Here is a 26,397-nt window from a genome sequence, read left to right as displayed (position 1 = left end):
TACAAGAGAAATGGCCACAGAAAAATTCGCATCGTTGTCAAAGGTTATCCCAATTACCAGGGCACTTCAGCAGTGCATAAACTCAAATTCTCACATGAGAACAGGTTTTGGCACTGAACTGCAAAAACAGTTGCAAAAAAGATTTGCAACAGTGGAAAAGGTGTTTCCAGCTGGGAGCGGCAATGTTGCTAGACGTGAGATTTAAAAAGGTGTCTTTTGTTGGCATGGGAAATGTGAAGGTGATTGAAGACAGAATGATGAATTTAATGCGCAGTGAATATTCTCAAGAGAAGATAACCGAGTCTGTGCCATTACCACGTGTATCCCAGTCGTCAGAGACAGAGAGCCACATAAATGAAGTGCAGGCAAAATGGGGATCACTCTGGCAATGTTTTGATGCAAAAGTGGAAACGACTATGAAGTCACAATGCTTAACAAGTATAGGGCCTCAAATTGAATTGAGGAGGTACCTCGAGGAACCAATAATTCCCCGGGATGAGGACCCATTGAAATGGTGGAAAATTCATAGTGCACTTTTTCCAAAGCTTAATGCCTTAGCTAAAAAGTTCTTATGCATTCCAGCTACTTCTGTACCTTCTGAAAGACTGTTTTCCAAAGCAGGGGAACTAACTTCACACAGACGTAGTGCTTTGAGTGACAAAAATATCAACATGATATTGTTCTTGAATAAAAACATGTAAGTAAGCCCTATCTGAAGCTTTATTTTAATTATTAGCATTACTAATATGTCATACTGCTAGTTTGATCCATCACTGATGTATGTGATATTGTTTTATTGATTGGTGTAGGAACCATGTGATTCGAAAATGTTTATCGTTACTGTAATATGTGATACTGATCCCTCATTCATTACTCATACATGTGATATATATTGCTTTATTGGTTGATGTAGGTAATGTGTGATATTGAAAACATATATTACTGTAATATGTGATACTGAGCTTTCACCATTACTACATGTGATATTGGTTAACTAGTCGATTTATATACTAAGTGTGATATTGAAAAATATTTATTATGTATTGTCATATCACATTGGAAATGTTTGTCATTACTGTAATGTGATATTCAGATATTTCCAGCAAGGAAAAAGAAACGGTGGGCCTTTAAAATAAACAGATGTATAAAGTAAAAGTGAAAGCTAAAAAAGAGAGGAAGATGTACAAAAGAGAGAGGAGAATAAAATGGAGGATATATAAAAGAGAGGAGAGTAAAAAAAAATATAATAAGGGAGTGTAAAATGAAATAGATTAATAAAGAAAAATCCTAAGGTGAATAAAAATGAGTGTAAACAATTGTAATTGAAATTAAACTTACAAACAATCCTTGAAACATATAGTAGAATAATTGATCATATGTTAATAAGACAAATACAAAAGAAGGAAATAAGTATAGCATTTATAATGAACAAAAAACCAAGGAATAGGCTATATGATTCGAGACAAACTGCCAAAACTAAAACCCATAGGGCAAGGTCATAGATTAAGATGGTCCAGAGAAGGCAGATAGCTTAAAGCAATCTTCTCCCATATGAAAATAGGCAGCGCTATATTAATCTGTTTTAACTCCTCCCTGCCACTCGATTTTGGATTGACTTTATAGTCTTGTTTGGTTGGACAGTGAACACCTGCATGTAATTATCCTGGAATGCGGGCCTAAGCCCCTCTTAAGCGGCTTAGGAAGTGCCGGAGGGGCGAGTGAATGCTATATTGACATCACCCAGAGTGACCCAGAGAATATTTCTTTCCTCCAAGAGCCCCCCCCAAACCCCGAGTCCCTTGTTTGTCTGTCTTAGGTGCAGCTCAGGGATTCGACTCCATCGACGGCGTCGAGCCTCTCGCCACCACATACTACTGAATGACGTTGGGAGGGGAGTTGACTCCAGAATCGATTCTTGCGAGTACACCCTCTCCAAGAGTTGATTTTGTCGAGTCCAAAATTAGCGATTCATGCTCAGCCCTACTCTTAGCGATCCTTATTCGGGTTCTTCCTGTGGTCTTCCCTTGCAAGTGGTTGTCTTCACTTGGAAACATCTGCCTGACATCGTATGCTCACTTGTCAGTAGGCGTTCACCTGGAAGCAGGCACTCGCCTTGCATTGGGAGCTCTCTTGTTAGAAGGCGCTCGGCCTGCCTTCGGACAAGCACTTGACAGTAGGCGCTCGGCTGGCACTGAGCGCTTCCCTACTATTAGACTTTCGCCTAATTCCAACCGCCCGTGTTCTCCTCCTCAGTCTCCCAAGAGGACTGGCTATGCCAGTTCGTCTTCACATTTTTTATCCGATGTGAGGGATTTTCGAACGAGCAGTCGCAATCAGGTGTGTGAACGTTCTCCACAGTCTCCTTCCTTTAGGTGTTCTCATCAACTTTTGATGCCTTGTAACTCAGCGCAAATTTCTCCCGTAGATCAGAGAAATAGGAGCTTCTATTGTTCACCTCATTCTGTCTCATGGTTGCCATTCGAGGCTTGTGAGGCGCGAACGCCTCATTGTAGTCTGAGACAGGAGTCGAGGCATTCTTGAACCACTTTCAGGTGCTCAGTCACGTTTGCAGTGCCAAGGTTCGGTATCTTCTCCTGTTAAACAAGCGGATCCATCTTTTTTGGTTGCTACTGTCTCAGTAGCAGAGCAGACTGGATTATCTTCCTCTCAACCAATTTTTTTCATGTTGTCTCCTCTGGCAATTTCAGTTTTGCCTCCTGCTACTTCAGTATGAGCGCAGGATGGTGTGAAGGGTCAGGAGGCTTTTGTTTCCCGTACAGATGATGCTTTGGAGACCGGTGACATGGCTCAAAGCGGGGCCAACCTTTCCTCTGGTATGAAACAGGTTTTTGCTTCCAAATTTAAGTCCTTTTTAAAGGAGTTGAAACTCCTTTCATGGGGAGCAGAGGTTTCTGCTGCCACCACCTCTGCTTCCCCAGGAGTTCCTTCTAATGAGCCTGGGGCTCACAATTAAGGTCTGTGCTAACAAATTTCCTGATTTCTTTGAGGAACCAGTAGTCCAGGATTCGAGACTTCTTAGAACTGGTAGGCTAGAACCTAAGGCAGATCCCCTTTCATCCCCTAGACTGGCCAAGTTAGCACTGAACAGATTTGACACAGTGGCTAAGTTGCTCCATCAGAAAGTTTCCTCTAAAAGTTCTTCCTCTTTTCTTCCCTCCTTTATGAGAAAAAGGAGAGCGATGTCTTATGATACAAGGCAGTTGCCACATTTTACCCTGTCTTCCATTAGAGACTCCAATTTTTTCTTGCTGCTTGACCCGAATAAAAAGAGAGCAGTTTCCTCAGGTAAGGTTGTATTAACTCCCTTGGGGTTAGTTTTTTGCTCGCTTGGCTATCCTCATCATGGAGATTGTCTTTATCAGAAATGGCTATAGCAGCCATAGACAACATAGCAAGAGAGAGTGTTTCTGCTCTTCCACGAGAGAACCAGCACTTGGGAAACAATTTGGTGGGTTTTTTGACTGCTTAGGTAAAGCAATTTCAGACTCCCTTGAGAGTCTGTACATGCCTTCACTAATGCGGTCGTTAAGCGTAGGGAACAATTGTGTTCCTTTTTGGCTCCCTCTGTCTCTTCGACTCAGAAGGTTGATATTATTGCTCATCAACCATTACATTCTTTGCTAGATGCCTCAGCACTAGGCACGATAGTGCAAGAGGTTGAGAAGGTGGAAACCAGATCTTTGTTGCATCACTCTCAACCATTTAAGCATACACAGCCATTACAGCAGCCGCTGTCACAGTCAACACAAACTTACAGGGTCTTCCCCCAAAACAAACAGGTAGGACTTCGGTACCCTGAAGCCAACCTTTTCCAGACCTCAGGAAGGACAATGAGAGTCCTAGAAATACCCAGCTTCTGTTAAAAAATGATGCATCAAGCCCTCAGTTCCCAGTAGGAGGGAGGTTGAGCATATTTGGTTTGGCAGGATCTGAGGCAGATCCTTGGGTGGTGGAGGTACTGAAGGTGGAATGCAGAATTCCCTCTTTTTCTCCTTTCTCACTGACCGGTCTAATTCCCAGTTCATTCTCCAGCATCATCCAAAGCTCTTGTGCTGTCTGGAGAGGTGAGGACAATGCTGGAGGAAGATGCACTGGAAGTCATAGATGATTATTCTCCTGGCTTCTACAGTTGTTAGTTTTATAAGCTTTCTACTTCTTGTGGAACTTTTTTTTATATTATCCTTGTGTTTTGATGCACATTAAAACAAATTACACTAAACATAAGAAGAAACATTTAATCGTCAAAACTTTTTGAAGACTATATTCTACTCAAAACACTGAATTAGGGAAAACTGCTTTTGTGAAAACTTGCTTTACAGAATCCCATGATTTTACTTTGGACATTTGGTTCCTAACCTATTCTTTGCCCAAGTGCTCTGCTAGACTTTGATGTAGCTTGGGAATTCAATTTGTCAGCCTCTATCATACAGTGATTCATGCTAGCTATGATTGATGGGTTTGTTTGTTATGAAACGAAGTTTTAGCTGAAGTGTTTTCATACAAATCTCTCAGCATAATGAAATGACCTCTTCCAATCTCCGTGTTCTAGCTATTGCAAATCATGTGAGCATGAAGCTGACAGTTTTTTCCTATTGATGGGTTGAGGATGCACATGCACATAATCATTTAGTAGTTGATCTTAAGTGATTCTTCTTCCATCTGCATGACTTCGGAAGTTTCATTTAAAGGCAATTCCATATGGCTAATTATGATTGATGGGAGTGTGTTGGAAACTTTTTATGCCAAGAGTTTCAATTTGTTTAAAAAAAAAATATGTACCTGCTTCACAATTTAGTATATTGTATGTCCCTGAGGTAATGCAAATTTTCCACATTTTTAGAACCTCTCTCTCTCCACGACAAGGTTTCTTCTTTTTTCTCTTATGTACTTTTATACTTTTCATGCCCTGAAAATCCCTTATATCATAATTTTTCTTTTTTTTGCTAATCCATTAATTTTTTTGGGTACAGTACAGTAATATATTTATTTCATCTTAACACCTCCCGCAGCATCCAGAGGGTCACTTTTGTGATTGTATATTTTCTTTGCTTTGTTTTACTTGCTTTAATTTGTTGCCTTCACTGTAGATTTTGTTTTATGGTACTGCAACGTCATTACATGATGGGTCTTTCTGATGCCGTTATTACTCATTTTGTTAATCTGCTGGATGCCTTTAGAAGATCTTCAAATATGTAGTTTTAATCTTTGTTTTTTAACTTTGTACTGTCAGTGCTTCATTATGAAGTCTGCCTCTGTGTTTTGTTTTTCTGAAATGAAGCCAAACTGACAATTGTGAATTTTAACAATTTTTCTCTCTGTCCACCAGTACCTCCAGTTTGTTCATAGCATACGCTAGCAGTGCTTATGCCTTGTGGAAAAAATATTTTTCCACACTTCTGGTCCCCTCTCCTTTATCAAGCACTGTATATGCTAAAATTAGTAAAATTTCTCAATGAATTGGAAAATAGTCCATGAATCATTAGCATAAAAAGCTAGTTCATGCAAAGTGAGTGTTATATAACTTTATGAGCCACATTATAAGGACATTTTCTTACAAGAGAATATAAGATAATCAATATAGGCTACTTATGCAACAGTCATAGGATCATCAAGTTTGTTACGGTTCCATCATACGACTGGGCACTAACAAACTTATTTGTTAGTACAGTATACCATTGAATTATGTGTTTAAAGTAAATCTTAAGATTTAAGATTTAAAATATTTTTCATTAACAGGAGGTGATACAATCCTTTATGATTAGGATGCTTAATGTTTTACATGAAATTTAAGTAGTAGCTCTTTAGTGTATGAAAATAATGAACAGTGAGTTATGATGGTACATATATAGAAATTAAAAAACTTTGTTGAATATGGATTTCACGTACTATGAAACCAAAACTACTGAGAAAAATCTTGTACAAAAAGTCTTTTTTATATATGTTTTTAAATAGTACTTGTATTTCTTAACAGACAAATGTTTCTCGTGTTCTTTGGATCTACAATGCCATCAAACAGTATTTCCATGAGGGGGAACTGCAACGAGTCACTGAGAAAGAAATGCGGAAATTGAAGCATTTGGAGCTTGAAGTGGATTTTTGTGATTGTAACAGGTTTGTAATAAAATTTACATGGCATCTCTTGAATTTTTTTGTAAGAACCCATGCTAATGGATGTGAACAGATTCAGTCACTCCAGCTTGAAAGAACAGAAAACTTGTTGCTTGAGCTGCCAGACTGCATTTCAGGTGACATGATTTTTCTCTTCTTCTGTCTGTGAATTATTCAACTGTTCATTGTTTAAGGAGCATTCTTGAGACTCACTCACTACAGGCATTCCCTGGTTAACAGCAGGGGTTCTGCCCTGGCTGGGAGCTGCTAACCAAAAATCGGCGATAATAGCGCTGAGATCCCCGCTTAATAGTGCCGTTGACAGGATATTGGTGCCATTAACTGGAGATCAGCGCCGAAATCCCCGCTTAACAACACCATTATCTGGAGATCGGTGCCATTTACTGGAGATTGGTGCCCAAAATCCTGTTAACAGCGTCGCTATCCAAGCACCATTAACTGATGCCAATGGTAAGCAGGGGCTGCCTGTACTGATAAATTTGTCAAGGCTTATGAGCAGAGCCCTGGTTGAGAGAGGTGTTCAATGAAGGATACATGTTTCCCTTTTGTTGAAGTCCTCCTCTGGTAGGCAACAGTCATACCACATTCTAAATACCATCCTTGCCCAATCAGTGAAGTTGAGCAACATTTATTCCCATTACCATGGACCCCCGCCTATTTGTGGTTCAGGATTCACCCTTCACCTATTCGCAGATTTTTCTGTGGAACGTATATACAGTACACATTATTTGCGGAAAATTCGCCTACTTGTGGTATTTTTCATAGAGAAGTATTCACTAATTACTGTATTTTTATATTTTCATGATTAAATGCACTTTGTGATAAAACTATTAAAATACTCGGGTATTAGCATTTTTAGAGGGTGTTTTTTGGTGTTTGAACTATCAAAATAGGCAGTTATAAACATTTTTAGAGGGATGTCAAATATTCACAGATTTTAGCTATTCGCAGGGGTTTGTGGTATGCATCTCTGCGAATACCAAGGATTGACTATTATTATGATGCTCTGGTTTATGGTGTTTTTCGAGTTATGGCACACCGTCAGAAACGGAACCCCCGCCGTAAACCAAGGACTGCATGTATTTAATTCAGCACTAAATTAGAGTTTGTTCTTAAGTGAATACAAACCATTGCCTTTTATATAGGAGTATATCTTTCAGTGTGGGGTGGAAATCAGTTGTTGAAAACTTGCTAACACGGTAGTTAACAGGTGGAGATAGGGGTGAGTGAGGGAGTATCCCTCGCTCACCAACCATTGCCCGTGCTTCCTTTTGGCTGCAGTGATGCTACGCTTTTCTGTCCTGCTTGGTGATTGAGATCTTGGATTGAGTGGATAAAGGGCTAATTACTGTTTTATTATGTGTTGAATGTGTCGTTTTGTTGCCTTGCTCCTGGTCTTTTGTCAGTATAGAGAAAAAACATGTCCATCATTGTTGCAAAGGACATGACTTCCTTTATGGGCAGTTCATGTTGCCTGTAATGACTGATCTTCAATCTTTTTTTTGCTTCCTGCAGTGGGACTTCATGTTCTAAGGCTTCTCATTGTTTGGGATTTGCCAAGTGGATTAGATTTGGAAAGAGGAGGAAGAAGGAAAAATGGTTTACACTGGCTTTGTTGGGGTGGAGTATACATCTCCAGGGACACCTCAGAACCCTTATACTGTAGTTCCTTCTTACACCCATCTTCCATTCCTCTTCCTTCTGTAAGCGCTGCTCCTTCTAGGAGGGATAACACTAGGCCTAAAAAATATGACCATGACCTATCACCAGAGGACATAGCAGCTTGTGAAGTAGGTGCTCCATCAGCAGCTGTCTCTCCCTCTGACTCTTCTGATCATGATACTGATGTTCCAGATACCTGTAAGGCCTTGTCACCATTGTAATACTTGCAGAAGATCTGGCCTACCCTGAATATTCTGGCTTTCCTTGATAACCAGGTGGAGGAAAAGAGGCCTTAACACCTTAGCCTTCTTCTGAGGTAGCTCCTGCCTCAGCTCTGTTGACTGCTGGTAGGGGATCCTCTGGCAGGTGTGACTTCGTCTTTGATTCCTTCCTGAACCAGTCCTGCAGTGCATAAGGTGAGTAAGATTAGCCAAGAGAAAGGGAAGAAGTGCTGGTGGCTTTCTTCCTCTTTATCTTCTTCTTCAACATCACTGGACTTGCTTTTCTCTTCTTCGACCATGGACTTTTCTTTGCCGTGTGGGTGGAAGAAGGGCCTGGTCTAAGACCTCTAATAAGAAGTCTAGGAGGGCATCTTCCATGCACTCTCTGCTCAGGGGAGTACTGTGTTGCACAATTGTTGGGTGATGATTGGGCTACCTCAGGTAAAGGTGATGCTGTGGCACCAGTTCAAACTGGAGGTCTGCTCACTACTTGACCCACTGTGAGTTCTCAGGCTCACCCTAACACAAGGCTGCGCATCTCACCCACCCTACCCAACCATGATCAGATGGTTGTAGGAAGACAGTTGCATGGGACAACCTATCTCCTTGTGATTCCTGGAGGTTCTACAGAGAGAGGTTTGTGCAATCCGCTAGCTTGTCTAGGGCTTAGTCTGCAGACTGGGTTCACTCTGGTGATGGGGGAGGCTTTCCTTTTTGGTCTTCTTTGGAAGGCTATAAGAGGGGAACCTGTACTATTTCCATGCTCAAGATGTTTGTGCTCTCTGGAGCGTGCATGGTCGAAGCACTCTCCTTTGACCTCTTCCACCTCTTGCATGCATGGTTCGCAGTGCAGGTTGTAGGGGCAGTGCAAGGTACCGTGTTCTGACAGGGACTCCACCACATCTCATACCTTTTCTCCATTGAGGGGCTTATCTGGTTCAGTGTGGGACCAGGAATGCTCTAGGAAGCAGAGTTCTGGTGTGACTCTTCCTTAGACTGAAGAAGGGGCATCTTGCGTCCCAGGGGATCTGATGGGACTCAATAGTCCTGCTCCCCTAGGACTCCCTGTAGGCTGAGTTAGAGTAGCATTCTATGGGATTATTTTGCTCGTCCATGCGCAGAATGACTTTGGGGAGGCAACAGTGTCCTTGTACCAGCCAACTGTCTCATCTGTGGAGTTGACCTTTGGGAATACTTCTTAGGTGTGCCTTTGGTCTGGTTGCTGTGGTCACAGTTAGCTTGTGGCATTCTGGAGATGAATGCCCTGATCTGCGGGTTGGGAAGTTCCCTTTCCTCCATCAGATTATGCAGACTTCTTTCCTTGCCACTTTTATGCCGGAGGGGGTATTATATGCTGGAGGATGTAGAGGCTACTCCTTGGCTCTGGGTGTGTCAGTCTGTGGACTGACTGATGACCCCCTGTTGGAGAGGCCACATCAGGAAGGCGTTATGTTCACCACACCAGAGGTTGCTGTGTTTGAGACCATTTCTGACACATCCCTTCAGACTGCTTTATGGCTTGGCCTCTGGTTAAATGCACTAATGGTCTTCATTGTGTTTGGCATCTCGTCTAGGAGTGAGAAGGTGGTTTTCAGGAGGTTGTTGGTGTCAGGATGTGGGCTCTGACTTTCCTGGCACACCAGAGTGCCAACAAGTGGGTGAACTTGGTTCTAAAGAAGAGAGATTTAATTGCCTCTTTTTGAGACAGGTTTTGCATGAGAGTAGCCTCTCATTGCAAAAAAACTTTGGTGCTGGGCTCTTCGCTACTCTTTCCCAAGAATAGAATGGAGGCTGGGATGGATCAGAGCGTTACAGAGTCCAAAGATTCTGTCACCACCCACGCTGCCTTTAAGCTTTCGGGTTCAAAGACAGCTTCTGCCAATCATGTGGGTTTGGCAAAGCCATCCATGTCTGGGTTTTGAAGAAGCCTGCTCTTCAGAAACTCAGGGAGGAAGGGTCTTTTCACCCTTTTATCCTCCTCCCTCTGGCTGTACCAAGAAGGGAAGAAAGGGAAAGAAGGGAGGGAGTTGCTGATAATGGCGATCCCCCTCCTCCAATGCCATGAGTAGGAGGTTGCCCATCTCATCACTGGGTCTTCTAGCAGGAGCAAGGAGAGGAGTCTTGGGTTGCAATGGTGCCTCAGGATGGTTACAGGCTTCCTTTCAAGGATATTCATCCACCTACCTTTGGAGACACTGAATAGGTTTTACTCCTACCTTCCAGAGTCACAGATGTCTCTGGGCCTGTTGGCAGCGGTGGATGTGGGACAGAGATTGCCTTCTTGCCTTTTGTCACAAATTGTGGGTTGTGATTAACTGATTTGACAGTAGAGAGAACCTACCTGTGAGCAAACTCAGGAAGGTATTGGCAGAGTTCCTGCCCTGGTAGAAACAACCAGTGTGGCTTTGGCAGGTGGTCATATGTCATTGTTAGAGAAGCTTGTACCTCATGGGTGGAGCCACTTGCGTTTGCTTCAGTGGAAGCTGAAGCAGCAGTGGAGTGCCTCTCAAGATCATCTTTTCTGACTCATTCCTTTGAATCAGGAAGTTAAAGAGGGTTTAGCATGGTGGATAGACAACAGAAGCCTCTTAAAGGGAATTCTTTTGAACTGTAGCTTCCAGAAATGCCTCTGTTTTCAAATGCATCAAGGGGGAGTGGGGTGTACACCTGGGAGGAGAGTTCATTTCAAGAGTGGCTAAAGGATGCACCTTGTCTGCACAGCAGTGTCCTCGAGATGCAGGCAGCATGGCTAGTGTTGCAAGCTTTTCCGGAGCAGTTGAAAGGTCACTCGGTAGTGTTGATGAGCAACACCACGACTGTTGTGGCTGCAGTCAACAAACAGGGAGACGGTGTCTCTCACTCTGTGTTGGTTGGTGTTGCAGTTACTCGAGTGGGTGTCAAGCCATCGAGTAGACTGCAAGATACATTCCAGACAGGTGGAATTTAATTGCAAATCAGCTCAGTCATTAGTGTCAGGTTTTGGGGATGATGTGGTTTGTACGCCGTCACCCAAGCTTAATCTGTTCATGACCAGGTTGAAAGATGCTTTTCAGCACACCTGGGAAAACCTTTCAAATTTCTTTGCAGGGTGATAAACAGTGTTAATCACCCCCAGCCTTCGCATGACTGGTGGCTCCTCGTTGGCCTTCCAGAGAGAGGCTTTCCTTGCAGTGCTCGAGGATGTCAGGGTACCTTTGGTGTTCCTCAGTGAACATGTACCTAGAAAAGTGGGCCACCGTCTGTGATTAGTGTTGTAGAAGGGGTATTTCTCTGGTTGGAGTGTCTGTTCAGGGGATCTCTGGCTACCTCGTGTATCTTTGCTGAGACAAACACCTTTCAGTCTGTGCAACAGATGGCTGTTGTTCAGCCTTATTGCAGGTTTTCAGACTGAAGGGCTGGACTTTTACTCTTTAGTGGAGCAATCTGTGCTGATGAGTTTCGAACAGTCTTGTCCCCTTCAGGAACTTCAGCCTTCTGAGCAGGATGTATCCCTAGTACTTCGGATTCTTACCAGAGCACCTTTTGAGACTCTGTCTCAGGCTACAGACAGAGAACTTATGCTTGAGGCTGTTTTCCTTTTAGCTTTTGCCTTGGGGGAGTTACATGGCCTGTCATATCTTGTTTAGCATTCAGAAGGGTGGGGATCTTTCTTGTTCCCCTTCATTCCAGATTTTGTAACAAAGTTGGGACCCTTCTATACCTGTTGAGAGATTCAAGAGCTTCTCAATCTTCTCAATCTTCTCCCTCATTTTTCTACCTAAGGAATGTCACCCACAAGTCCTTAGATACTTTATCACCACTCATATAGATGATTGACAGGCAATCTGAGGGAGATCTAGTATGACAAGCAAGAGTATGATTGAACCCCTCTGTCAGAATAGGGAGACAAATCATCTGGCAGATTCTCTAAAAGCTAAATCAAGCTTAGTTCCATTTGCATATACAATTAAGTAAAGAGTTAGTTTTCCATCCTTCTCATTCTGGAGTTGTTAAGGAAGATGAAACTGAAGTTTTAGACCTCAGAGAGGTAGATGAAGTTTGAAACAGAATGGGTTAAAGAAACATCTAAAATATAGAGGATAAAGACTCTTCCTTGAGTTCTTGCCTTGGGGTGATTATAACTAACTCTTCCTACTGTTATGTTGTTTCTTTTGGGATTGAAACCAGTTTTAACATACTTTGCAAGCCACATCAGTGCACAGACTTAACCTCTACTGACATTGCATAGTAACTGAGGTCCTTTTTGTAGGCTAGACATGAATTTACTGAATTGCATATGCAAGGTACCAGTTCATCTGCATTGAACCATTACAAAAATTTGATATGAAAAGTGAGGCATTTATCACTTTAAGAGGACTGGCATCATTAACTAGACCTTGAAGACCAATAATGTCACAAAATTCCATGAATGTCTAAATTGGTAAGAACTTGGTGGTTTTATGATAATCATAAAACCACTCCCAAAGTGATTGACTGATATAAAAAAAAGAACAAAAGCAAAGGTTAGTGAACTTCTTTAAACAAAACATTGAGCTGCTTAGCTATTTCCAGTTGAATACAAATAACAGAACAGAATGGCTATTCAAAATAAGATGACTTACAGTGAGCAGCAGTACCAGTAAGACATTGGGAGGTTTAAACAAATGGTACTTATACACTTATTTAAGGCCTGAGAGACCCAACTTATAATAAAGGTAAAACCACCACAAAGATGAGGGTATGGTCTGAAATAGTGAAAGAGTAAAAATCAACTATGGAAAGCAAGGACTGGTCAATTTCTGTGGAGCAAAGTCAGCAAGTCTCTCCAGACTGGCAGACACACTTACTATGACCATATCTGGAGTTGGGGGAACTTCAGAGACCGGGTGTGCAAACAGTTGACTGGATGCTTCTTTTGGAAGGGAAGCCGATGCACTGAAGGGCTTTAGTTCCAAACAAACCTTATTTTATTTTAGGTGCTTTGTGGTCTCAGTTATATAAAGGTACAAAAGTTAGCTTCACATGTTGACATAATAGAATATGACATTCTTTCCAAGATTGGTATTTTCAAATGACTTTAGTTAGTATAGGTATAGTTCTGACTTCTCAACATCCTCACACGAGAGGCTGAACTATGAGTCGTATCTTTCACCACATTGCTGTTCAGCATGAGTAAGACTGGTTTTTACGCAAGTATGAACTTACAGGAATTTTTGAAACTTTAATGAGTATCAGAATATGGGGCTTTGCCAATATGAATTCTATTTTAGAAATTGAATCATTGTCATATGTCAGTCCTTACCTCCTACCATGCGGAATAATTTTTATGAGTAAGTGCTGATTATCCGAAGGTTTCTGCCCACAGGATTGCATACCCAGTTGCAGGGGGCATTTAGTTAACTTGGTAATAGTGCTTAGTTTGAATTCTTAGAAGGTACTAGGCTCAGTAGTAAAGTGAGTACATTAAAGGCATGCACACTTGCTTGTATACTATATGTAAAAATACTGAAATGGCTAAATATGCTTATTGATTAAGTAAACAAGAAGTAACGTATGCATCTTTTTTGCAGGTATGAAGCTTCTTATACAATTAAACTGTTGGATGTTGGAAGCTGTTACAATCCATTCTCAGTATACAGTGATCTAGAAGTGACAGCCATTGATCTTTGTCCAGCTTTGGAGGTGGGACTGTATTAAAAGTTTTGTTTGAAGTGATATCCTCATGCATTAAGATTATTGCAAAATTATTTCAGTAAAACTTAGGCATCATTTATATAGCTTTAACTTTAATGATGCTGCAAAGAAAGAATTTCATAGTTATACCTGGTTGGGGTGGTAGGCTCTGCTGTCTACCTTCTCGCTTGCTGGTAACTTGAGTGAGTTTCCAGTTTTCCAGTCATTCCTCACTTTGCCATCATTGTCGGGGTTAATGTTTCATAGAGTTGCTGATGGAAGGAATTATGGTCTGTTATTGAATTTTTTTTTAGTAACAATGTCATCATCTGATAGTTTGGATAGAACTTTTGGGGGAAAGGATTGCTTGAATAGACTGCCCAAGTTAAAAGTAGGAGGGCCATACCCACACTAGACTTTATAAGTTAGACTTGTGATTTAGAGAATAGATAGGAGGAGTGTGAAGGTTAGGGTCTAGAGGAAATGAATGCATTGATTAATAAGTAGAAAGGAGAGAAAATACAGAATTAGAGAAGATAGGAATACTAATGCTAACCTAGATGCTGGTGGGTTAAGTGATGATCATATATTGAATTTATACACCTCTATCCCTCGTCCTCCCAGAATTTATACATTCTACTCTTACCGAGCAGTCTCTACCCTCTCACTTCCCTGGGGTTTAAGCTAGGGCAAAAGTGGCTTATATTATGGAAGAAATTTTGAAAGTGTCGATAACTTTCGCATTCCCCTTTGAGGTTGAATCTGAGAGAGCCCCCTGATGATCTAGAGCAGGGATGGGGAACCTGCGGCCTTCTGGACCATCAGTTGCGACCTTCTATGGCCTTTTGATATATATATATATTATATATATATATATATTATATATATATATATATATACACATATATATACACATATATATTATATATATAAACACATATATATTATATATATATACTGTATATATATATATATATTATATGTATATGTATAACTGAATCATGAAAATATGGAACGTGATGAATATATAAATAAAGATAAAATCCACGAAGGAAACAAACACTGGAGTGCTGCGAGGCCTTTCAACACTAGTCCTTTACTTAGCAGACTGAAGAAATATAAAAGTATGTTTACAAAGAAAACTCATATAAATGACAGATAGGGATTATAAAGGAAACATATGTACCTGGAATCCAACACAATTGAAGAATTAGTAGAACTGCCAAAACAGGACTAAATATTTAAGAGGGTTTTACAAAGGATTAGGATCAACCGTTCAAGAGCAGGAACAGGACAATTAAAAGATTATACAGGTTTGTGACTGACCACCTAAAAATTTTTAGTACAACTCAATAATTCTTTTTTTTCTTTGTAAACAATAATAACTTTTTGCAAGATGAACATTTAAAAAAAAAAAATTTATATATTAAACATACGGATATACAGAAAATATATATCAAGTAGCTACCTTGTAATTAAGTCAGTGATTTTATCTTTTAGGTCATTCCTGAACATTTTTCTAATACAGGGATCCAAATAATACATGCCAGGGCTAAGATTAAAATTACAACTGGAAGTAAGCTGGATAATAGCAGACTCCAATAGATTTCTTGAAGAGAAATCTTTCAATCTGGCAATCACTGAACTTTGTCCAGTTTATCCTGTGAGAGTTTTCACTTAAATGAATGAATATAGCATTGGATGCTTGTCCAGTTTTGACTGAATACTTATGTTGCTTAATACGTACATCTAAATCTTTGCTAGATTGGCCAATATAAAAAGAGGGGCAATCCAAACATGGAATTTTATATATTATGTTGTTGTTTTCTTTAGGGCTGTTTTTTATTAACATTCTTTTGAGTGTGTTATTATAAGAAAAAACAATGTTTACATTAAAAGGTTTTAACAATGATTTTATGTTTTCAAAACCACTAAAATAAGGCAAGCTAAGAATGTTCTTAGGGGTTTCTTTCTTCATGTTACTTTCACTATAAAACTTTTTGTGGGCTTTGTTATAACAAATATCTAGTATATGTGAAGGATAACAGAAATCTGTCCCTATTTTTCTTATGTATTCAATTTCTTTATCCAAATACTGGGGACTGACAATGCGCAAGGCTCATAAAAACATAGAGGAAAAAATTGATATTTCTGAGCTTCGGACCTGTGTCAGCCGGTGAAATGTCCCTTGAGCACACATTTCTAGGTATAAATATTGCTAAATATACCAGAGAAAGAAAGCCAACGGGAATGCTGAGGTTACTACCCTCAGAGCGATCACCTATTATGTAACAGGTGTCAGTATAGAGTAGGGTGAGTGAATATGACCACTACCACAGAACCTAACCCTGTAGAATGTCCCGATGTCATAACCCCCGGTACGAGAAGAGCCGTTCCAACGGCAACTCACCCGGCCTGTACCTGACGACCTGAGCACCACCTACCCTCATTCCTTTTTAGCATGCGTTTCTGGTAACACACCTTGCTTGTGCTCTGTGTTTTTTCACAGTTAATTTGGAATATCATGTCTTCTGTCACTGAAATCACCGCCACTAAGTTAAGTACTCCTGCCCTAGCGGGGTTTTAGTTGTATCGAGGCTGTATTTGGCCCTTAATTTAATAATTATTGGGTCAAATACCGGGCGTTCCTCTGCGTTGCCGGCCCGCCATGATGACCTAGCGGTGCGCCTCTACAGACCAGTTCAGTAGAGGTTTCACTGGGTCATTTACATTAATGTTTTGTCTTACAATTGACGTTACCCCTTCAGGGAGTTCATTTTGGGGAATTTTATCTACATTGAGCGGGCCAGTGTGCTGGTATTAATACTGGTGTTAGTATCAATTCTTTAGGGAGCGCCCTCCCACGGTTTTATGCTTTTAAACCCTTCATAAAGAATTTTTTGGCTTTCGCTCGAGTAGATTTTGTTCCCCAGGCTGGTGCTGTCTTATAATCGGTTTTTCTGAATTGTGATACAATGGATGACATGGATATTTATGGATTAATATTACCTTAGCTTGGCGTCAGGAGCGGCCATTTTGGTTGCCCACTTCCTGTTCGCTTCGCTCGGGTAGAACATACCCATAGCACAAGCGTTTATTATTTTATAATTTTGACTTATGTATTGATGTATTATTGTTGGTTAAAATTTAGCAGTATATTTTGTGTTTTGTGGTACTAGCCTGACCCTCTTGCCTTAATCGGTGGGTTAGGCTACGTAGGTTAGCTTTGCTCATTGACTCTGCTCCCTTCTCTCCCGACTTTGTCGCTTGAGTCGTGGAAGGAGGTGTGGGCCGGTGAAGGGAGCGCCACGTTCGTTGTTCCATCCGCTGTTCCGTATGTTTTGGGTATGCTTGGATTCTCTGTTAATCCTTCTCCCCCTCTAATGAAGGGAGAAAAGTGATTCGCAATGCATAGCCCTGTGCCCTACATGTCGGTCTTCGGTTGGCCTTCTGAACAAAAATTCTCTCCCCTTCACAGTCCCCCCCCTACCTCCCCTTCCTCCACACTCTCCCTCTTTTTCCCTTTATAGGCTTCGTCTTCAGGGAAAAGATGGGAGTTTGGTTGCAGTAATCCAATGTGCTTAGCCTAACCTCTTTTCGTAACTTCTTGCAAGTGTCGTCTTCCCCCTTTGCGGGGAGGCTCGGTACATCTCAACACCCAGTAAGGGGGTTGAGGTCAGTGTCTGGTGGTTTCCCCCACTCAGTCGACCTTAATATCGTGACACAGCCTTGTCGTTACTCCCCCACCTCTCCCCTGTATAGCAGGTGATGTGTTATCCCTCCCCGTGTGTGGAGCGTCGTCCTCTCGCGGCCGTCACTCTCTTGGGGGGGGGGACCTAGACGGGTCTCCAATCGGAGGTTATCCACCCTCCTGGTATCCGTTTTAACGTCACACACCTCGCTATTGTTTCGTTTGTTTGCTTCCTCATTGGTTCGCGGAACTCCGGACACTTTCAGGGCATACACAACCCTTGCTGACTCCGTCGGTACCCCCGTTGCCGCTAGCCTTTTCCACTCGGTGGTCTTTGGTTTTAGTAGGTTGGCTTTACTCACTTTGTTCTCCTGTGGACATACGAGAACTGTCCTAATAGTGAACCACTCCGCCCCTACATAGTAACCAGTGGCGGGGGTAGCGAGGTTTCCAGGGTCTCAGTACTGGAATGACATGTCCAGCATTTAAAAAACTGCTATTCCATGTATTTAACCAGCGAATTTTCTGCCGGTCTCTGGCACCTATGGCAATTATATTTAATTCTAAGTGTGCAGGACTTTAGGTTAAGATATATATATCATTCACGTCGGATTATATCCGGCGTCACTTAACTTACTCTGTCATGTTGCATGATTTTAGGTTAAGTTAGATATTATTTCCGTCGGTTTAACTCCGGCGTTCCTTAACTTATTTGCCATGAATAATGTTGTTCGCTTCACCGGAATACTCCGGTAGGACTAATCTGCTAATTGCATGACCTGTTATCTGCTTGAGCATAAGGCCCCTATCTCCGCCGGATTTACTCCGGCGTGCCTTCAGTTAAGCATACTCATATACAGTTTATCCATACAGATGGTACGCTGCCAGGAGTCCGGGTGCACCACAGTGCTGCACCAGCCCTGCGGCCATGTTGTCTGCCGCTCCCACTCCGGCTGCGCAGTCAGGGTGGGAGACTTGATCGTTTGGCACCCGGATGGATGTGAAGTGTGCTACGCCTTGTTTGAATAGTTCCAGGACGAGTCGGTAAGCCTAAAGTTACGGCCTTTAGTTTACCTGGTTCCTTGACTTATTTGATAGTTTATAAGGTTTTTGTTATATCCCTTATATATATTTTAAGTCCTTGGTGTGCAGTTACTTAGTCCTTGTTATTTTCAGGCCAATCAAGCTTCTCGCAACGCTTCCTTGGCCACCCTTAGGAGTTGGGTGGCTGGTTTTGGGAGGAACGTCCCGTCGGGGAGGCCATATGTTCTGTCGAAGGTCATCTGTAACCTCCTCTTCCCCGGTGCCCGGTTCGCTGCGGCTGTCCCAGCAGAAGTGGCAGCCCCTTTGATTGAACATATCCGGGAAGCGACGCAGCTCTCCCAGGATGTCATAGCAGCGGAAGTGTCAGCAGAAGTGGCGGCCGTTAACTTGGACCTGGAGCCCATGAATGTGGAACCGGACCAGGAGGTAGGTAGGGAGGTAAGTGAGGCAGGGGGAGCGGACTCCCTTTTTAATTCCCCTTCATCCTCTGTATCTTCCTTCCAGGGTTTCCAGAAGTCCTCCTACCTTGGGGATAGGTCGACATTGACCATCCCCAAGGTAAAAAAGTCACTGAAAGGTAAGGGATATAAGTCCTCTTCTTCCCGCAAGGCAACTCCCTTTCCCCCGGGAAAGTCACGGGCTTCTAGCCCAGTGGCTTCCGTTGCTAGTGACACTCCCTCTGTAAAGGGGTCGAGAGCAAGGGCAGCCAAAGCCAGCCCCCCTCGTCAACCTGCTTCCAATTTCCAGGAATTGGCAAGCATGCTGCTTGATACGATCAACAAGCAGATGGACGAGAGGTGGAAGACGGTATTGGAAAAGCTGCAGAGCCAGGAGACCAAGATCTCCTGGCTCGTGAGCTCTGGCAAGTCAGCTCCGTCCTTCACCATTCCGGACGCCTCCGCCCTTCCTCCTTTCGATAAGGGGAACCCTTGGTGCTTGGCTCTTCATGCCCCCCAGCATGAGGATACTTTAACCATTGAGGGCCTAGGGACGCGCAGACTTCAGGAGTTGGAGTTCTTTCCTCCAGGTCTGCTTCCCCCCTACCCAGGCTTTGCTAGATTGACAGAGGAAGCTTGGGTGAGAACAGATAAGGTCCCTAAGGAGACAGTCCTCTTTCCTAGGGATCAGGCTCAACCGGCTCTGCTTCGCACCCTTGCGGAATGGGAAGCAGAAAACACAAAGCTGACCCCCTTCAAAGGAAATTTTACGATGTTTTCTTTGGGGGATAGGATAGCAACTCCTTGCATGTCGAAAGTGGCTCAGGCAACTGTTCAGGCATGCATGGAGGGTAAGTCGATGCCGCAGCTCCGGGAGACCGATCCCACCTCTCTGGTCCTCCCCGGTGACTCCGAATTCTGGAACGAAGTTCCGTCCACCTTTACGGAGGGCAAGCTGGACCCAGACTGTGCGTCCACTCTCTTCAGTGAGCAGCTTCCCAAAATTCCGGAGGCCCTCCTGAAGCCGGAGTTCGACGCTAGGTGTTGGCTGAGCCGTGCAATGAACTCCTTGTGTATGGCAGAGGCGACATCTGTGCTGTATGCAGATGAACCCTTTTTCCAGGTCTTAACTAAATCTCTGCTGGCAGGATTCCAAGCAGACCTGTTTGACTTTACAGTGGCAAGGACGAACTGTCGCAAACATATTTTTATGACGCCACTATTAGGCACGAGCCTAATAAACTAATGAAAAGCTCGATTTGGGGGCTAATTTATTCCCGAGGACGAGGTGAACAAATAATGTCCTGGCGGAAGCAACCAGGGCCAACCAGAGCCTCCGCTCCCGGTGGGTTATTCCCGCCAAACGTAAAATCTCAGAGTCCTCCGGTTCCCATGGCAGGTCGGGGAAAAGGTATAAGAAGTTTAGGAGGCCACAAACCCCAACCATAGTTCAGGCTGTACCAGTCTCACCAGTCGGTCAGCCTTCCACCTCAATACACACAGATGCCTCATTGGTTCTAGACAACACAACTGCAATGTTCTGCATCAAGTGCATCAAAAGATGGGGATCACATTCACCTCCTCTCAACATGGTAATGCTAGCCGTCCTTTGGATGGTACAAGTAGAGAAGTGGCACCTGTCTGCAATTCACCTCACAGGGTCTCTCAACGTAATAGCAGACCCTCTGTCAAGGAAAACGACAGCCTCAACAGAGTGGATGTTGGACAACCACTCTTTTCAAACAATAGCCAACATGCTTCCACAACCGGAAGTGGACCTGTTCGCCACATACAAGAATCACAAACTCAAAGTATATGTATCTCTGAACTTGGACAATCAAGCAATAGCAAGAGATGCCTCCTACAAGACTGGAACAAGTGGAGGACGATATATCTCTTCCTCCATCGTCCCAGATTTCGAAGGTTTTTAGCAAACTCCTAACCTTCAAAGGAACAGCTTACTTAATTGGCCAAACAGGCATTGGTTCCTATCACTTCAACAGTGGGTGAAAAGATCAATTCCACTGTCGTCTGCTGTTCTATCCCAGAAAGGAGGAGGGAAAATCGTTTACGCATCCTCCTTTCTGAGCCAAGACTTTCACATATGGATTTTTTTAAACATTATGTACCTTGAAAACTACTCGCCCAGCATTGCTAGGTACCTAGTGCAAAAATTACGGACATCTATCTGACAATACCATTCTGTATGGAAGATATGGTTAGATTACATCCATACTGAGAGCTCAGTTGAAATTTCTATAGAAACACTTTTAAATTTTCTGATATATCTTTTTGAAGACAAATGCCTTATGGTTACAACAGTCATGGCATACAAGGCAGCATTAACAGAATCCTTGCTTTATAGATTCGGGATTGACACCAGCATAGAAGTTGTTACTTCCCTTCTGCGGTCTTTTGTTCTACAAAGACCCGCTCCCAAAAGACTCCCAATTACTCGGTCCCTGAACAAGGTACTTGGACTTCTATCTACCCCTCAATTCAGCAGACCCAATGCAACTGCAACTCACAAGCTACAAAAGGCGATATTCCTGAATGCATAAGCATCAGGAGCCCGTATTAGTGGGGCTCTCTTAGACGGGGACAATATATCACACAAACTGCTGGTAATCAATTATTATTGTCCCCAGGCTCAACATTCCTGGCCAAGAATGAGGATCCTTTAAGAAGGAAATCTCCTATTCTTATAAGAAAACTTAATTTAGCAGACAAAACATTTTGCCCAGTTCAGGCACTTAAGGTTTACCTATAGGTCACTGCAAACATCCCAGAAGGCCCAATTTTCCTACACCCTAGCACGAATAAACCACTCTGTCTACAAGGGCTAAGAATAATTTTAGTGTCCCTCATTAAAAAGGCAAACCCACACTCCTTTCCTAGGTCACATGACATTAGGAAAGTAAGTACATTGATGGCCTTCTTCAGAAATGTCTCTTTTGAAGAAGTCTCTGAAAGTACAGGGTGGGCATCAGAGACACTGTTCTTAAAACATTACTTCCATGAGCTCGAACAAATTTGTCTGCACTGCATGTCAGTAGGTGGTATGGTTAGTCGTGACCCCATAGGCTCTACAGCAGAAAACCAGGGGTCCTCCTAATGGGTGAGTATGCTGACTATTGCTGGGGAAGATATGAAAAGACTGCAACCACACCCAGCATACTTAGGTAAGTCACTAAAGAACTTCATCCTAAAAATGCAAGTTCTTGTTTAGTTCCTTGTTACCAAAACCCCAAAAGGTTTTTTAGAATAAGGAATGGGGTTGAAACTTGTGGCGTGACCTCAGACCATAAATGTTTTTTCTTTGGGTTGTTTGGGATTAAAATTTTGAGAGCTTAAGCCTTTTGTCACCTGTCAATTTCTTTTGTAAAGCTCCTTGAGGACGAAACACACGACTGCACTATCAAAAAGCAGGTTTTGACGTAGGAAAAACTTATTTTTGGTAGTCACTGTTGTCTTCAAAACCCTCCCACTTCCCTGACAGAAGGCATGGGCTTTGGGCTAGGGATCATCCTATATTGACCAGGAGAGAGTAATGGAGCTGGTCTTTTGCCTGCCCTGGTCATAAACAAGATGGCAGACACGCGTGCGCAATAGTCACTTCTTACATTTTTTGACGTAGGAAAAACTGGGTTCAGCTTTGCTGAAGATGGGGGAAAATGCTCTCTCATCTTTGAGTCCATTATACTCTATCATGTGTCATAATGTTTTTATTACAACACATTACCTGGCTACAAGACCAGGCTAGAAAAATATTTCTTTGATACTAGTCTAGTCACCATGGAGCGCTGGCACAAATTGGGGGGTAACTCCTTGAGGACTCAACAGCAACTACCAAAGATAGGGTTTTCCTAAGTCAAAACCTGTTTTTTCACCCGTTATAGATATGATGCTCTGAAATATTAAAATTATTGAAATATTAAAATTATAGTAAAGTAACATTAATATTAAGTTTAATAAGATTAAATAATAACATTAAATTATAAAAATAATAATTATCTCTCTCTCACTGAGATGAGAGAATTTTTATGCTTATGTATTATGTAGTATGTTTATTTGTTTTGTATGGTAAATGAGTTACTAATTTCCAAATATTAATATTAATGTAATCAGAGCAAATTATCAATTCATTAAAGAAAATATATTGAATTACTAAGATTTTACCTAGATAAATTTTTTCCCTCGTCTTGTTCTCAGTCTCCTTGAGCGATTGGGCAACCTGTCAAACATGTCAAATATCTTGACGTATTGACTACACGGGGAGAAAGTGTTGCCCTCTTGTGGGTCAGATATATGATGTTGCTCTCTCTCTCTCTCTCTCTCTCTCTCTCTCTCTCTCTCTCTCTCTCTCTCTCCACAGGTGGGAGATAGATAGATAGAAAGGAAGAGTGGTTGATAGAAAGATAGACATAATATATACTGAATTATTGACATTTTTAATTGTTTAACCATGCAACTCAGTTCATCTCTCTCTCTCTCTCTCTCTCTCTCTCTCTCTCTCTCTCTCTCTCATTGAAATATTAATAATATCATTTCAAAGATTAATACAGTAATAGGATAATAATTTAAGGTGCATTTGATGTAGGATGATACTTTAAGTATACACTTGGTATTTGAACTTTCAAGATAAGCAGTGATAAGCATTTGTAAAGGGGGCTGTTAACTATTCCCACAAATACGGGGGGTTTACTGTAGCATTAAAAGCTATAGATGACGCCCTTTACCAGGTCAACGGAAGATGGATCTATGCTCCCATTATGAATAAAACCCAATTCGCTCACCAAGTACCCCCAGCCTTCTGTCCCTTTACTTTTAAAATAATTAACCATGTGAAGACAGACTTTCAGAATTCTGTAGTAACTAGAAAACAGGAGCCAATGACAGAACTAAAACCATATGCTACAGTCCTCCCAGTTTTGAAAAATTCCACCATGGAATGGGCAACGTTTCACCTCCCTTTTGCAAGGAAAAAGCCCCCTTTAGATATAGCTACTCAGCAGTTTGAGACCCCTATGAGAAGACTCTCAGAGGGGACAGCCTTGTCAGAATTTCATGCTAGGATCCACCTCCTTAGTATTATAACCTCTACCACCTCACTGGAAGTTGCCACCAAAAGGCTTCCAGAAGATTCCAGGACAATTTTTGCTGTTGTGGCCAAAAGTCTTATGAGAACCCCATGGGAAGCACACTATGACTTTATAGAATGGTGCATAAAAGTGCAAATGGAAACATTGGAGGGCTCTAAAGGGTTGTAACAAGTCACTCCCCAATGTGACTGCATTATTACAGTCTAACCCCTTCTGTAAGGACCTGTTTGAGGAGTCTGTTGTGGCTCAAGTCAATGAGCAAGCCTGCCAACAGAATTGTACAGTGTACGCTCCTCTGGAGAAAGGGGAATTCGGGAAACAAAACACCTGAAACTTCCCTTTACCAAACACAAAAAAGGCTCGCTTAAATAAAAAATCATATAACCTTCAGTCACCCCAAAAGTTTTCCTCAAAAACAGGTAGGTGGTCAGAAGGGACAACTCCCTACAAAGGGACAACAACAACAACAACAACAACAAGGATATCCTTTTTCACAAGGTCCAAAAACCTTCTTATAATGGAAAAGGAAAAGCAACACCTGGAATGCCTATCAAGGGCAAAGGCAGAGAAAGATGCAGATACCAATAGGAATTGTATGGTTGGGGGTTGGCTTTGACAACACCACAGGCAATGGAAGTCCTCCCTTGGGGACACAGCATTATTTTCAACAGGCTGGGGTGGAAATGGTCTCATCCCTTCCCTCCTTTAAAGGGGTTCTTCCAAAAGCCAGACCTGCCCCCCTCTGGAAGGTTGTGTGCAGAAGGCCCTGTTAAAGGGAGCCATAGAGAAACATGCGCATATTCACCACCAAGCACATCTCTTCAGTGCCCCCAAAAAGGATTCCTCTGAATGAAGATGAATGATCCTCGACTTATCGACATTGAACAAGCATGTTGTTTGCAAAAATTTTCGGATGACTACCATTGCCCAAGTACAGTATGTTCAGTCGTTCCAAAAGGGACTTGGACAGCTTCTATAGACCTGAAAGATGCATACTGGCATGTCCCTATTGCCATTCCCTTCCACCCCTTCCTAGGGTTCCAGATAGGGAAAGATATGTACAGGTTCAAAGTCATGCCTTTTGGGCCAAACATTGCCCCAAGAAATTTTACAGAATTAGCAATGGTAGTTGTTCAAGAACTTAACGTTTAAGACGTAATACAGTAGGCTGCCAAGACGACTGGTTAATCTGGGGTCCCACAAGAAAAGAGTGCTTGGAAAACCTAAGAGCAGTGGGACTCATGGCCTGTTGTCTCTCCCCATCAGTACTCAAAACAGAATAAGGAAAAACCTCAAAACGTTCCTTGCACAGCCCAGAGTTTTTAGACGGCAATTAGAATGTATGATGGGCCTGCTGCAGTTCTCATGAGTAATAGATCCAGTACTCAGATTGCAACTAAAATCCTGGCTATCGCATGCGAGAAAAAAGATGCGAGACCAACCTCATCAAAAGAGTAGAAAAGTCGGGGAGATACTTAAGCCTCGGACCTGGAAGGAGTCTGACGAAACAGGTCACCCTGACTCCTCCATCTGTACGAGTGACAATACACACAGATGCCTCATTGACAGGTTGGGGAGGACCTTGGGAGGATTGTCAGGTGGCAGGGAGGTGGTCAGCTACTCAGGAATTGTCATATCAGTTTCCTGGAGCTGATGGCTGTCTTTTTGTCTCTCAAAAAACTCACCTCACCTCACAGGGTCTCTCAATGTAATAGCAGACTCTCTATCAAGGAAAACGACAACCACTCTTTTCAAACAATAGCCAACATGCTTCCACAACTGGAAGTGGACCTGTTCACCACATACGAGGATCACAAACTCCCAGTATATGTGTCTCCAAACTTGGACAGTCAAGCAACAGCAAGAGATGCCTTTCTACAAGACTGGAGCAAATGGAGGACGATATACCTTTTTCCTCCATTGCCCCGGATTTTGAAGGTTTTTAGCAAGCTTCTAACTTTCAAAGGGACAGCTTACTTAATAGCCCCAAATTGGCCAAACAGGCACTGGTTCCTATTACTTCAACAACGGTGAAGAGATCAGTTCCACTACCGTCCGCTGTTCTATCCCAAACAATAGCAGGGAAAGTTGTCTGCGCATCGTCCTTTCTGAGCCAAGACTTTCACATGTGGATTTTTTAATTATCTACCGTGAAAATTACTCAACATTGCTAGGTACCTAATGCAAAATTACAGACATTATCTGCCCGACAGTACCAGTCCATATGAAAGACATGGTTAGATTATGTCTATACTGAGAGCCCAGTTGAGGTTTCTATGGGAAACATTTAAATTTTCTTATATGCCTTTTTGAAGACAGATGCCTTGCAGTTACAACAATCATGGCATATAAGGCAGCATTAACAGAACCCTTGCTTTATAGATTTTCCCTTCTGCGGTCTTTTGCACTACAAAGACCCGCTTCCAAAAGGCTTCCAA

The 26,397-nt window shown here is 42.3% G+C and overlaps 1 protein-coding gene across 2 annotated transcripts in view; it reads left to right on the top strand.

The window, feature by feature from the left end:
- Samtor (S-adenosylmethionine sensor upstream of TORC1) overlaps window positions 1-26,397 on the top strand; it is an 82,995-nt gene that overhangs the window by 42,633 nt on the left and 13,965 nt on the right. Inside the window, exons 3-4 of one of the 2 annotated variants that reach the window (XM_067082935.1) lie at window positions 5,993-6,132; window positions 13,583-13,694. In XM_067082935.1, coding sequence (XP_066939036.1) covers window positions 5,993-6,132; window positions 13,583-13,694 — 252 coding nt within the window. The remainder of the gene's footprint in view (window positions 1-5,992; window positions 6,133-13,582; window positions 13,695-26,397) is intronic. The other variant, XM_067082936.1, reaches the window with a different exon arrangement.

Source organism: Macrobrachium rosenbergii, chromosome 40, assembly GCF_040412425.1.
Source record: "Macrobrachium rosenbergii isolate ZJJX-2024 chromosome 40, ASM4041242v1, whole genome shotgun sequence".
NCBI classification, from domain to species: Eukaryota; Metazoa; Arthropoda; class Malacostraca; order Decapoda; family Palaemonidae; genus Macrobrachium; species Macrobrachium rosenbergii.
The sequence above is the reverse complement of the archived record's forward strand: the minus strand, read 5'-3'. Positions and strand labels throughout refer to the sequence as shown.